General features: G+C 42.6%; 2 protein-coding genes across 6 annotated transcripts in view; both read right to left on the minus strand.

Moving 5' to 3' along the window:
• The window catches only part of lilli (AF4/FMR2 family member lilliputian), a 447,030-nt gene extending 437,823 nt beyond the window's left edge, over positions 1 to 9,207 (minus strand). For 2 of the 4 annotated variants that reach the window (XM_033478325.2, XM_033478322.2), the window contains exon 1: positions 8,800 to 9,207. The gene's annotated coding sequence lies outside the window, so the exon portion shown is untranslated. Of the gene's footprint in view, positions 1 to 7,858; positions 7,967 to 8,799 lie in introns of those variants that run through there. The other 2 variants (XM_033478326.2, XM_033478323.2) reach the window with 2 other exon arrangements.
• An 821-nt stretch (positions 9,208 to 10,028) lies between these two features.
• Positions 10,029 to 13,051, minus strand: part of Ndf (Nucleosome-destabilizing factor) — a 56,487-nt gene continuing 53,464 nt past the window's right edge. For both annotated transcript variants that reach the window (XM_076520205.1, XM_033478334.2), the window contains one exon: positions 10,029 to 13,020. In XM_076520205.1, coding sequence (XP_076376320.1) covers positions 12,821 to 13,020 — 200 coding nt within the window. In that variant the 3' untranslated portion in view covers positions 10,029 to 12,820. The remainder of the gene's footprint in view (positions 13,021 to 13,051) is intronic.

Genomic DNA, 13,051 nt, shown 5'->3' on the forward strand with positions numbered 1-13,051 from the left:
CATACCGTCGGAAAAGCCTTTCTGCTGCAAATGTCACAACGCGAATTAATTAGGAGATATTCGAATGTGCTTTGCATCGGGGATAGGCGATTCTGGTAAACGGAATCGATGACCGAAAATCGAATCTTGTAAAAACATAGATGTATTAGAATGGATTATTTACGAAATGAATCGAAAAATCGAGGACAAAAATTATTGAGAATCATAACCATTTGAACGTAATAAGATAAGAGAAAAAGGAGTATAACGAAGCTAGTAGCGCTGATTGGTTCGTCCGCCTAACGCTAGGCGAGCTCGCCTCTCATTGGTCACTGTTTTTCGTTAATAACTCGTAAACGAAGCCGCGGATTGCATTTTCGCCAAGGAAAAAAATACTCGAAATGACCTCAGGAATCATTTCTTCCCAAGTGTTAACCCTTTGCGGTCGAGTGGTGACTCCGAGGCAGCATTAGGAAATGTTTATGTCACATTCCAAAGTAATTTTTACGTTAAGAAAATTTAGATTTGAGAAATTGTTAAAAGTACAACTGTTGTATAAGTCACAAGACTTAATTTCACACGCATTAAATGACGCTCTGTCATATAAAATAGAGACACAGCGTAGGTCAGAAAAATAATTTTATATTTACGGTTAAAATGGCTTCGAGTGCAAAGGGTTAATATATAATATTAATATTATAATTATAATAATAATATAACATAATATATATAATATTAATATTATAATTATAATAATAATATAGTATAATATATATAATATTAATATTATAATTATAATAATAATATAATATATAATAAATCTAACCAGAAAGCAAGCACCATATGAAAGAGTGGGGGTAGTAAGAGCGGGGAGGGGGGTGAAACAAACGTCGATTCGATACTTCGTTAAAAGAGAATCTACCCTCAAAAAATAATCTGTAAAATAATGGATCATAAAAAAAAGAGTCGATCGATTCTTTCAGAACCAAGTAGAATCGCCCATTCTTAATTTGCATTACGTGAACAGATTCTTCTGAGAAAGTGCTTCTTCGGCCGTTCGCGTTCTCCACGAAGTGGACGGCCAACGCCTTCGGGCATTGGCGCCAAAATGGGTGAAAGTGCTCGCGGAAAACCGTTGCACCGTTCTCATGAATTTTCCCGATCCGCGCTTTTGCCAGGTTTGCGAAACAGGATCGCGGTCGAACGGGGCCGGGAACGAGGACCCGCGCCACACGTGTCCTCCAGGCGCAGAAACGTTGAGATAAGTGTCACGATTGAAAGCGGAACGCGCCAGGTGAGTCGATCGAGCTTGTTGTTTATTTATAAACTAAGGGAACCCGGGAGAGCACGCGCGGGGGGAACAACGAAGCCTAACGATCAAGTCCAAGAAACGCTCAGTGGTCTGGAGCGAGGCGATTTTTGGCAAGAAATCAATTCCTCAACTTTGATTTATGGAACGAAATGTGAACTGATAACCCTTTGAAACGCCGACGACCGAAATGAAAATTAAAAAATAACTTTGCAATTAAATATAACGTTATGAAATTAAAATTTTGAACAATTCTCAGTGGTTTGGAGCGGGGCGATTTTTGGCAAGAAATCAATTTCTCAACTTTGATTTATGGAACGAAATGTGAACTGATAACCCTTTGAAACGCCGACGGCCGAAATTAAAACTAAAAAGTAACTTTGCAATTAAATATAACGTTATGAAATTGAAATTTTGAACATTTCTCAGTGGTTTGGAGCGGGGCGATTTTTGGCAAGAAATCAATTCCTCAACTTTGATTTATGGAACGAAATGTGAACTGATAACCCTTTGAAACGTCGACGACCGAAATGAAAATTAAAAAATAACTTTGCAATTAAATATAACGTTATGAAATTGAAATTTTGAACAATTCTCAGTGGTTTGGAGCGGGGCGATTTTTGGCAAGAAATCGATTTCTCAACTTTGATTTATGGAACGAAATGTGAACTGATAACCCTTTGAAACGTCGACGATCGAAATTAAAATTAAAAAATAACTTTCCAATTAAATATAACGTTATAAAATTAAAATTTTGAATAATGCTCAGTGGTCTAGAGCGATGCGATTTTTGGCTAGAAATCAATTTCTCAACTTTGATTTATGGAACAAAATGTCTCTACCTGCGAGCTGATAACCCTTTGAAACGTCGACGACCGAAATGAAAATTAAAAAATAACTTTCCAATTAAATATAACGTTATGAAATTAAAATTTTGAACAGAATATGAAAGCTCCCAAAATAAAAAATTCTTATGCCTAAAAAATGTAGGTCACCGCGATTGTTTAAATGTTAATAAACATACTTTTGACTTGATAATATTCTAGCTAGTGTCGAGACGAGTTCAACAACCTAACTGTTAGCGACAGTTTATTTCTGAAAGGAGCCAAGGGCATAGAGCCTTTTGCTTTCGGTCAATTTATGGTAGAGCCGTGGGTTCGCGTAGCCCCTCAAGGCTGTGGCTCCCGTCAACGGACAAACCCCAGATGGTGGCGGACATCTTGAAGTTATGCGGATGCTTTATGGGGCCCATTCGTTGACACGTGTTTAGAAAGTAGGGAATCTTTAAGTACTGCAGGCGACCTCGGGTCGCAGTGCTTCCTCGAAGGACAAGGATAGTTTTATTGAGCGATATGGTCGTGGAGCGAAGAAGGCAAGGGCGCGTAGCACTTAGGCCAGCTTAAACCTCGAAACAGCCCTAAAATAATTTAGGCGGAGGAAAGCGAATTCCCGGCTCACACCGTTCGAAAACTGCTCGATTTGCCTGCCGATCCCAAAGATAGCGCGGCATCATGTTGACCCATCGATACGAACCCGTGACGATCGCGCGGCTTTTTTTGGCAACCGAACGAAAAACGTTCGCCGTTATTAGATCGACGGGTGACGGTCAAAACATTGGCGTGTCGCTGTGCTTGAACAACGCTCGAACACGTCTATCGTCGTGGAAAGAGAGAAAGAGTGAAATTGCGAATTCCCAGGAGGTTATGGTAACGCGAGAAGCGTTGATTTTGAAAATTCCGCGCGGATGACGCGGCGTTGTAAACGGCGTGCCAAGAATCAGCGCGCAGGAAATTGTGAACGATGAAATTTCGTGGAAGATTGTCGACCGAAGAAAGAAGAGAGAGAGAGAGAGAGAGACTCAAACGAATGTGTTCTGCGGGCGCAAAAAAAAAAAAAATAAGAAAGAAGAAAAATTAGTCGTTGCAGTAGTGTGTCATAAGCTATAATTACACCTTTCTCTCATAGGCTCTATCTCATCTGTGCACTTTCACCATGTCTTCCGAGACTCGGAACTCGAGCGCCCGTTAAAATAATGGAAACACGAGTGGCCGGCCGTTTTATTTGTTTGAACATTTAACACGTTGAATGCCATGGGGGCCACCGGTGACCGGCGCTTAACTTGGCGGTGACGCCATGGGGGCCACCGGTGATCGGCGCGCCCAAATTGATATATATATAATTTAAATATATATATATATATATATATATATATATATATATATATATTATCAATTGACGATGCTAATAATACAAAATTTTAGATATTGACATTTGTTTTAAATTATATATATATATTTATATATTATATAAATTAAATATTATATATATATTTATATATAATTGATATATATAATTTAAAACAAATGTCAATATCTAAACTTTTGTATTATTATTATATTTTGTATTATACAAAATTTTAGATATTGACATTTGTTTTAAATTATATATATCGATTATATATAAATATATATATAATATTTAATTTATATAATATATAAATATATATATAATTGATATATATAATTTAAAACAAATGTCAATATCTAAAATTTTGTATTATTACCATCGTCGATTCGAACAGTGACCCCTGTCGCAGTTAACATGTCAAACATGGTTATACACTGTAACTTATCTATTGCAGATAATATTTCGGAACAGATAATCCGTCCGGCGCTTGCCATGTACCTTCGAGTTATTTTTTATGTTTGTTATGTAATATTATTTATCTTGTTACAAAATATATCAGAAATATATAATATATCAGATATATTAATAATAAAATATATAATATATCAGAAATATATCTATATAAAATTATGATGAAAAGATGACTTTTTGTATGTGCAAATACGTTTTGAAAGATAGAACTGGCCTTTACTTTCTTCATGATCTTTTATACCTTTGTTATTTACATAATTTTCAATGAATATAGAAAATCTAGCGTCATCGTTTTGTTCTCTATTTCGTCCTTAATTTACTGCTTTTCGAATCATGTAAATATTGTATCTCGTTTGGTCTTTGCGAGCATTTTCCCAAATCCTGGTAAAACCGTGAAATTCCGCCGGTTATTCTCGCATAGGCGCCTCTTTTTCGCGTGGCGTTAAAAGGGTTAAATTTCTACGACTGTTTCAACTGTAACGAGATCGAATTTTTCACGATTGCCGTTGCTATTGCGCGCGAGAGAATCAATGTCGGTGTCCCACTTAATTCGTATACGCGATTATTTCGCCGTTGTATCAAGCGGAGGCTGGTAACGCCGATGACCCCTGGAATTTCACGAAAATCTCCAGCACCGTGTGGAATTAGCGTTGCCACACGTCGAACGTTAAATCGTAATAATAGCGTAGCCAGAGCCTGGGTAGGAACACGCGAACAGGCAGCGATCCTTTTACGAACCGATGTACCGTTCTCGCCGGCAGCCCAAGTCGAAAGTATCCGGCATAACAAGGGCAAATGACCTACTCGCCGCGAGTCGCTAACATTTTTCAGCGGTCCGTCAACGAATAAATCGACTCGCGCGCGACCTACCCGGTCGCGTGAAGCCAAGAAAACATAGAACGAAATATTTCGCATCGTTTTTACGGCAACGAGTTGTCCGGTCGAGAAAGCAAAAATAAAATTGTTCCGATTTTGGAACACGCGTTGTATATATATAACTGGGAGATGACATATATATCTATATATCTATAGTATATATATATCTCATATCTCTCTCTCTCTCTCTCTCTCTCTCTCTCTCTCTCTCTCTATATATATATATATATATATATATATATATATATATATATATAGAGAGAGAGAGAGAGAGAGAGATAGGGATATATATATATATATATATATATATATATATATATATATATAGAGAGAGAGAGAGAGAGAGAGAGATAGGGATATATATATATATATCCCAATAATATAATATAATAATAAAAAAAATATATATATATATCCCAATAATATAATATAATAATAAAAAAAATATATATATATATCCCAATAATATAATATAATAATAAAAAAAAAAAAAAATATATATATATAGAGAGAGAGAGAGAGAGAGAGACAGAGATGATCGAGCAATCGGTATTCGAGACGCGTTATACGATCGGGCCGGTCAACGGAGAAAATAATCCGCGTTTCGTATCTGTGAATCGAGATGCTTTCGAGGGATGGGTAACGAGGCGAAAAGTCGAGGAGTAAAAGCGTTACGTGATTCAAGGACGCACGCTAAGTGGGATCGTGACGCAGTCGATAAGCAGCTGTAGGTGCAACGATCGTTCCTACCCTTATGGCGCGTGTATTTGTTCGCGGCGCTGTTCGAAATAGAAAAAGGCGCCCCCGTCGGTCGTCTATCCGGTCTACTACGAAACAAGCAGAGAAGACGAGGAGGAGGGGGGAGACGACCGAAGAAGGACAAAAAACAAAGAGGAACGCGTAGACTCGAATGCTCACTGGAAAATCGGTACCGTAAGCGTTCCACTTCTCTTTCGTTCTCTTTCTCCGTCTCGCTCCGGCATGCGTGCCCCCCACCCCTCTTAGCTGCTCTGTCTTTCTTAAAAGAAAACCGCTCCGGAATCCGCGTCTCGGAATGCGAGAGGCGACGAGACTCGGCTTAGCACGAACGCAACCTGTCCACACTGTTTCCCCCACCGGACCTGATCCTCCTAACTCTACTTATCCATCCCCACCACGCGGCGCGAACGATGCAAACACGATTGCACACACGCGCGAGGGCGCGCGGCCGCGCGGCCACACCGACGAATATATGCCATCATTTGCTTCATCGTGTAACCGTATATACATGACGCGTCGCTCGCCAGCGTCTCCTCGGCTACTTATTATTCATTCGGTTGCATACACAACGCGGTCGAATCGCGGGGCCGAGAACGAAAAACCATTGTCTCGATTTTTCCAAACATTTCGCTTCGGTTTTAATTGCTCGGACATACTTGAGAAACCTTTGCGAGTACGAGGCTGCCGACGCAGCACTTTCTATTTCTAAATACGACGGCGAATAACCGTCCCATTTCTATTTCGTGTATCGTTCACGGGGCCGACGGAGAATTATTTTTTTTGGTCGCGCAACGAAAATCTGACGGTTCTGTTCGGCACGAACGGAATCTGTCCACGCTATTTCCTCCAACGTCTCTCTCTTCTCTCTCTCTCTCGCTTTCTCTCTCTCTCTGTCCCGTTTCCCCTTCACCTCCTTTTCTACGCTATTCTACCTGGTGTGCGAGCGGTCCCGCGCGCACACTGCCATCCCGAGTATCTATATTTGTCGGATCCCCATCCGAGATGCGTGAACACCAAGAAGCAGGCTCGGACGGCCGTGGTACGTATGTGCAACACGATTTCGCTTATTTATCCTACACATGTGCGCTTGATACGCGCAGATACAGCACGCGTCTTATTTACCGAGCACCAGAGAAAGAGACCGAGAGGGAGACGAAACGGGCCAAAACAGAAAGAGGAATGAAGAGATAGCGCCGCGGACGACACGAGCTATTTTACAAACTCGTTTCGCGCGTACAAATGAAGATCGGCTTCGACGACCAGGACATCTGTCGGAAAAATATGTATTTAAAAAACCGAACTCCTAATATACATACATAAATTGTCCTTTCCGATTTCCCGCTCATTTTTTGAGCTTCCCCTTCGCCGTCGACGCCAAAGAATTTTTCCCAGAAAAATATGTATTTATATACCGAACTTCTAATATACATATACATATATAAATCGTCCTCTCCGATTTCGCGCTCATTTTTTGAGCTTCCCCTCTACCAACGATGCCAAAAATTTTTTCCCGGGAAAATATGTATTTATATACCGAACTCCTAATATACATATACATACATAAATTGTCCTCAACCGATTTCCCGCTCATTTTTTGAGCTTCCCCCCTACCGTCGATGCCAAAAAATTTTTCCCGGGAAAATATGTATTTAAAAAACCGAACTCCTAATATACGTACGCAAATTGTCCTCTCCAATTTTCCGCTCATTTTCTGAGCTTCCCCTCCACCGCGTCGTCGCCAAAGAATTTTTCCCGGAAAAATATGTATTTATATACCGAACACCTAATATACATATACACACATCAATCGCCCTCTCCAATTTCCCGCTCATTTTTTGAGCTCCCCCTCCACCGTCGACGCCAAAAAATTTTTCCCGGAATATGTATTTATATACCGAACTCCTAATATACATATACATACATAAATCGTCCTCTCCGATTTCCCGCTCATTTTTTGAGCTCCCCCTCCACCGTCGACTACGAAGAATTTTTCGTACGATCTATCTCACCCCGCTGGTTCTTTCGAAACTTTTAATGGACCCGCCGCCGCGAGGCGCGCTCCGAAACGCATTAACGCCGCCGCACGACAGATAAACAGGCCCCGAAACGTTAATCAACCTTAACATTGACGCACGATGCCGCGTGCACGAAAATATTGATATTTGCCGTAAGCGTGCCGAATCGCGTTGCGAAACGTCGAATATTTCGTGTTTACGAAACGCGGGCGACGCGGTTTGCATAAACAAAAGTCATCGGTGGTAAACTTTCGATACTCACGGAGACGCTAGCCAATTAAATTCCTCCCCGATATTTCCGAACGCACGCCGTGGCGAGTCTCGCATGGAAACGCCGCGAGATTACGTAGTTGCCGTGCACTTCACTGTCGCGCGCACGACGGGAATACACGCGGAGCACCAGCACAATTTCTGGAATCTCTCGCGCTTCCGTGTGCCGCGCGCGCGCGAGAGAGAGAGAGAGAGACGACGACGAGAAAGAGCGATAAGAGAGAAAGAGAGAGACACATACTCTCCGCTCGGCGAACACGCGCGAGATACATGCCCCTCCGTCGCCGTTCGTCTCGCATTGCCGGGCATACGGGCCACGTTCTGTTTTCTTGCGCACAGTCGCAACACCGCCGATCATTCCCTAGGAATAAGGTCGTACGCAAGATCGTGCCAAGAAACACTGAACCCAAGAAAACGACCGTTATTTGCGAACGTTCACTTCGATCTCGGCGCTCGGGCCTAAAACTCTCCGGGGATCTCTGTCGCGCGGCAACGCGACCGACGTTATCAATGTCAATAATTGCTCAGATGTCCCGGATAATGATGTATCATTCGACCCGAGATCGTTTCTACGCGAGAAACACCGATCGCGTGTTCACGCGTTTAAATTCCGCGATCGCCGTTCGGAAAAGAGACGGTCGGACGAGAGCCGGGTGGGTCCGACAACTCGTGCACCACATTGTCTAGAAAGTATCGCTCCACATCGGCGACCTTGTTCTTAGGATCTACATAGGCGTGAATCCGCGGTATCGGGGCATCTATCAACTCTCGGGAATCAAACACACGTAAAAGCCTTTGGCCGGGACGGGTAGAGGGAGCTGGCGGCAGTTGTCAACGGCGTACGTGAACAGAAGGCTGGTCGATATGGGGAGAAAGAATACTCGGTAAAATGTCGATCTAGAGGCCGAGCCACGGTTATCCATGGATACGTACTGGCGTGAACGATCCCCCTCCGCCGGTGTGTCGCCTCTTCCTTCGTGTCGTCGAACGCAACGGAGCACGATGACAGTTCCGCTCACAATAATGGCAGATGCGCACGACGTTCTTGTCACGCGGTTAAAGGGTAAAAATCAGCCTCTTTTGCACGTGTGCGCTGCTGCTGCTGCTGCTGCTGCTCCATACACATATGCACGTGAATTAAACCGTCGAGCGTGGAATTATAGTCGACGCGACGTCCGTGTGGTACGCGCGTGTGTGTGTCACTCTGAGTCCGTGTGTCTCTGAACGGCTGTGTGTGCGGACGGTGCGTGAGAATGTGTGTACACGTATCGTTAGAGTGGTAGCTGTGCAAAAACGTCGTAACAAGACGGCGCGTGGACGGTCGCGGCTGAACTGATCGTGGGGGTCGAGCTACAGGTGTCATCAGACGGCGGCTGCTCCACCCCTCTGCCCCCCACCCCTGCTCCCTCGCCCGCCCTCATCCCCACCGCGCGGCCGCAGTACTTTCACGCACACGTCCAGACGGCCACCGGAGGGAACGCGTGCGCACACGAGCGCCGGCTTCCTCTCTGTAATCATGCAATATCATTCGGTCTATTCGCGGCGCCTATGAACCGAGCGAACGCGGCACGTGCTTTGCATCGCTATAAACGATATCGGGCATGTTCTCTCGCTTTTTTCCCCGAAACCGCCGTTTCTTCTTCTTTTTTTTTCTTCGCGCCGACCACGATTTCTGTAGCTCGCTTTCCGCGGACCCGTGTGGCTCATCGCCGGTGGTAATATCTGACCGCGTGTAATGACTGAATTATACAATTATAATGGACGCCCGTTACACGACGGTGTATCTCTCCCGAGTTTCTTCGTCGCTTGGAAAACACTGTAATTTCCGTGGTTTTGTAAGTTCGTTGTTTGCATTTCGAGATTAGGAGTTTGCGATAAGAATACGTGAATAAATAGTATCATAACTTTTTAACACTAGAACTACCGGTCGTCGTGGCGGATTTCACAGATTCTTTATTTTATAATTGTTGTCGGTGCATTTTTATTCGGATAACAAAAATTGTACAATATCGTTGTTATTGTTATCAAGTGCGGTCTTATTATTCGTAAGGTAGTTCTAGTATTAATTGCATTACAGGGTGTAGAGGGGGGGGGGGGTGTAGCTATTCCCGGAGACACGTAGAAATTCGTTTCTGTGGGATATAGAATAGGTACGTCAAGTATCGATTTTAATTTTTCTTTTAATATACGCTTAATAGTATATAAAATATAGTAATTTTTATGTCTACATTATTCGAGATTTTGTCCCTACCTTATGTAACTTCTATTAAAATAGAGAAATAATCCCGCAAATGTTAAAAAACAATATTCAATTCTTATCAAGCACGATTTTAAGGTACAGTAGGTGCCTATGTACTAATTATATACTGATACGTTTAAGGATGAGTAGATTACAATGAAAGAGAAAATAAAAAGTAAAAAGTCCGGATGAAAAAACGTAATCGGGGGATAGTACGTGTGTGAAATAGATACATTTACAATCCGCGCGCGTATCAGGCATTGAGTATCGATGTTCGTAATTCAAATAGATATTTATTCAAAAACCAGTGTTATTTCGTGACAAAACATATAACGTCAAGTTACTGACGCAATGCTCATGACGTATTCTCACTCACCCGATCGCACTCACACGGAATTCCTCCCTCTCTGTGATTTATACACTTTACTAGCTATATATATGTATATATATATAATATATATATATTTATATATTTATATATATATATATAATTTTTTTTTTCTTTATGCTTGCTGTAGAATATTTAATATTTTTTCTATTTTCATCGTTCCTTGTTCATCACGTAGATGCACAATGTATCATTATAACATTAAAAACTATATCGATAATCTAATTACATATACATTATGTGATATGGGCGTCTAGCCACTGTTTACAGCTATGTGTCGCATGGTCGCCCACGCGACCAAAAGTCTGCAAAACGAGCGAGTCGACGCGAGTTTCCCTTTTACATTCGAGGATCGGAATTCGACGCATTTGTTTACAGGTATAGTTACGATGTCGTCGTTGAATTCGAACATTCTTCGGGTACCGATGGTTGAACATCGACGCGATCAACACTGAATTTTAGAAAAATATTTACCGGTCCCCGAGGAGCTAGGAAAGCCCATAACAAGCGTTTGTTGTGAACATTTGATGATGATCGAGCGGCAGAGAGTAGATCTCTCTGATCGATTTCTGATCCCCCGTAAAGCGAAACGCGCGCGATCGGCTCGCGATTTTTAAATCCGTCTCTGCGAACGGACTCGCAACCTTTCGGGCTCGCTCTCGACTTCGCCGCGTGTCGCTCGTGAGGGCCACAACGACATCCGTAAACGGAGGCACGTCGGCTGCTCACGTCCCTCTTCGACAATAACATTTTTTCCCCCGAATTCCCCTATTTATAAAAAGTCGGATTTCTCTGCTCGCACAGACGCGAATTGAATTTCCATAGTGAAAATAGTCTCGTGGATCAAGTAACTAGACAACAACCCCATACCGACCGTTTGATTCAAACCTCACCGGGTGACGATTGAATCTCATTAAACATAAGAATGATAATAATCGTAAAAGAAACACTCAGCGTGTCCGAAAGCCTCTATACATAGCAGCATACATACAAATATATGTATATATTAATTCATGCTCGACACTTCGACAGTGTTCTCCTTCGCTTTCTTCGTGTTACAGAGACTGAATGATTTCGACGTTGTTTTCGGCTTATCGATTAGGAGCCGCGTCGATGAAAACGAAAAAAGCCGAAGATGCGCCGAGCGCGAAACATTGTTCTAATTGCTTATGCGAAACAAAGCGTCAACGGCGTTCCGTCGGAATCATCGTAAATCGAGTAAATCGAAAACAGAAAGCGTACGACACGTCTTTGAATAGGCCTGTGAAAACCGATATGTTTTCAGTTGTAAAGATTCATTGGAAACGCTGTCGGGAATCACACCTCTGATCGAACAAAAATTAGAACAGCCGTATAAAATCAATGTTTAACAACTGGATGAACGGGGCGAACTCAAAAACGTTGTTCCTGCCTTCGTTACTCGATTTGGCGAACGCTCTCAAAGTGCTGCCAGACATTATTTTCTTTTTTTTACAAATTTCGCTGAATTATAGTTTAATGATTGCACCAACGAAAAGTATAATCTACCCCCACCGTTCCCTTTTCCCTATCGGTATTCTTCTATGCGTCGCCCTCGATCATCGATCGCCGTGTACATCAAACTCCGCCGTATTGTATCAATCACAAGTGAACGAAATCATCGCCCTCCGCTCGGTCTCGAGCGGTAAACGAAAAAGAACTTAGGGAAAAGGAAAGCCTTGCTTCGAACGGGTATCGTAAGGCACATTTTCGACACGCCCCAAGTCTCTCTCAAGTTTCTCAAACGAGGGGTGCGTTTTACGGGCGTCGAAGTCGGGATGCGATTCGAGAGATCGGCTACCATAACCCACGCGCGCAGTTCACGAGAAAAGTAGTCGCCAAGTATACCTTTTTTTTCTTCTTCTTTTTTTTTAAACAAAGGAAAAACAGAGAAAAATAAAAAACATATCGTAAAGAAAGAAAAACCAAGTCGTTGTAATATACACAAAATGAGTTTCGTTGCAAAAAAAGCCGTGTAAAAAACCGTACAAGTACATTTATACATTCATTGATCATTGTGTGTGTATGTGTTCGTGTGCATTGGAGTATACCGTTTTAACGCGCTCCGGTGCGTTGAATTTGGTTCTGGTTCCTTTCAGCGACAACAGACTGTGTGTGTTACTGTTCCAACAACCTCGCGGCGATCAACAATCATCGCAAACGGCGTTATTGTTTGCGCGCCTGACCGTGTAGTGGCCTCGCTACTCGTCGACAAAATAGCGCACTACTCTTCTCTGGTAGCGACGGGAAACAACGTTTAGATATTGCAATAAATATGGTATAGCGAAAGCTCGACGTTGCATGCTCCGTTAGAACCTGGCTCTGATGTAGACAGCGGAGGCGTCGTGTTCTCCGTAGCCAAGGCGTTTAGCATGCTTGTAGACCTCGTTCGCCGCGGCTGCCAATGGTAGAGGTTGCTCCAGCTGGTCGCTCATACCTAAAGAGAGTCTTAAGTCTTTTTGCATGTGTTGCAGGGGTAGCTGCGTTGGGAAGCCGCCTTCGATGATAGCTAAAAGAAGAGGACATCGGTTGTACAGATC

This window comes from Megalopta genalis, chromosome 3 (assembly GCF_051020955.1).
Source record: "Megalopta genalis isolate 19385.01 chromosome 3, iyMegGena1_principal, whole genome shotgun sequence".
NCBI lineage: Eukaryota > Metazoa > Arthropoda > Insecta > Hymenoptera > Halictidae > Megalopta > Megalopta genalis.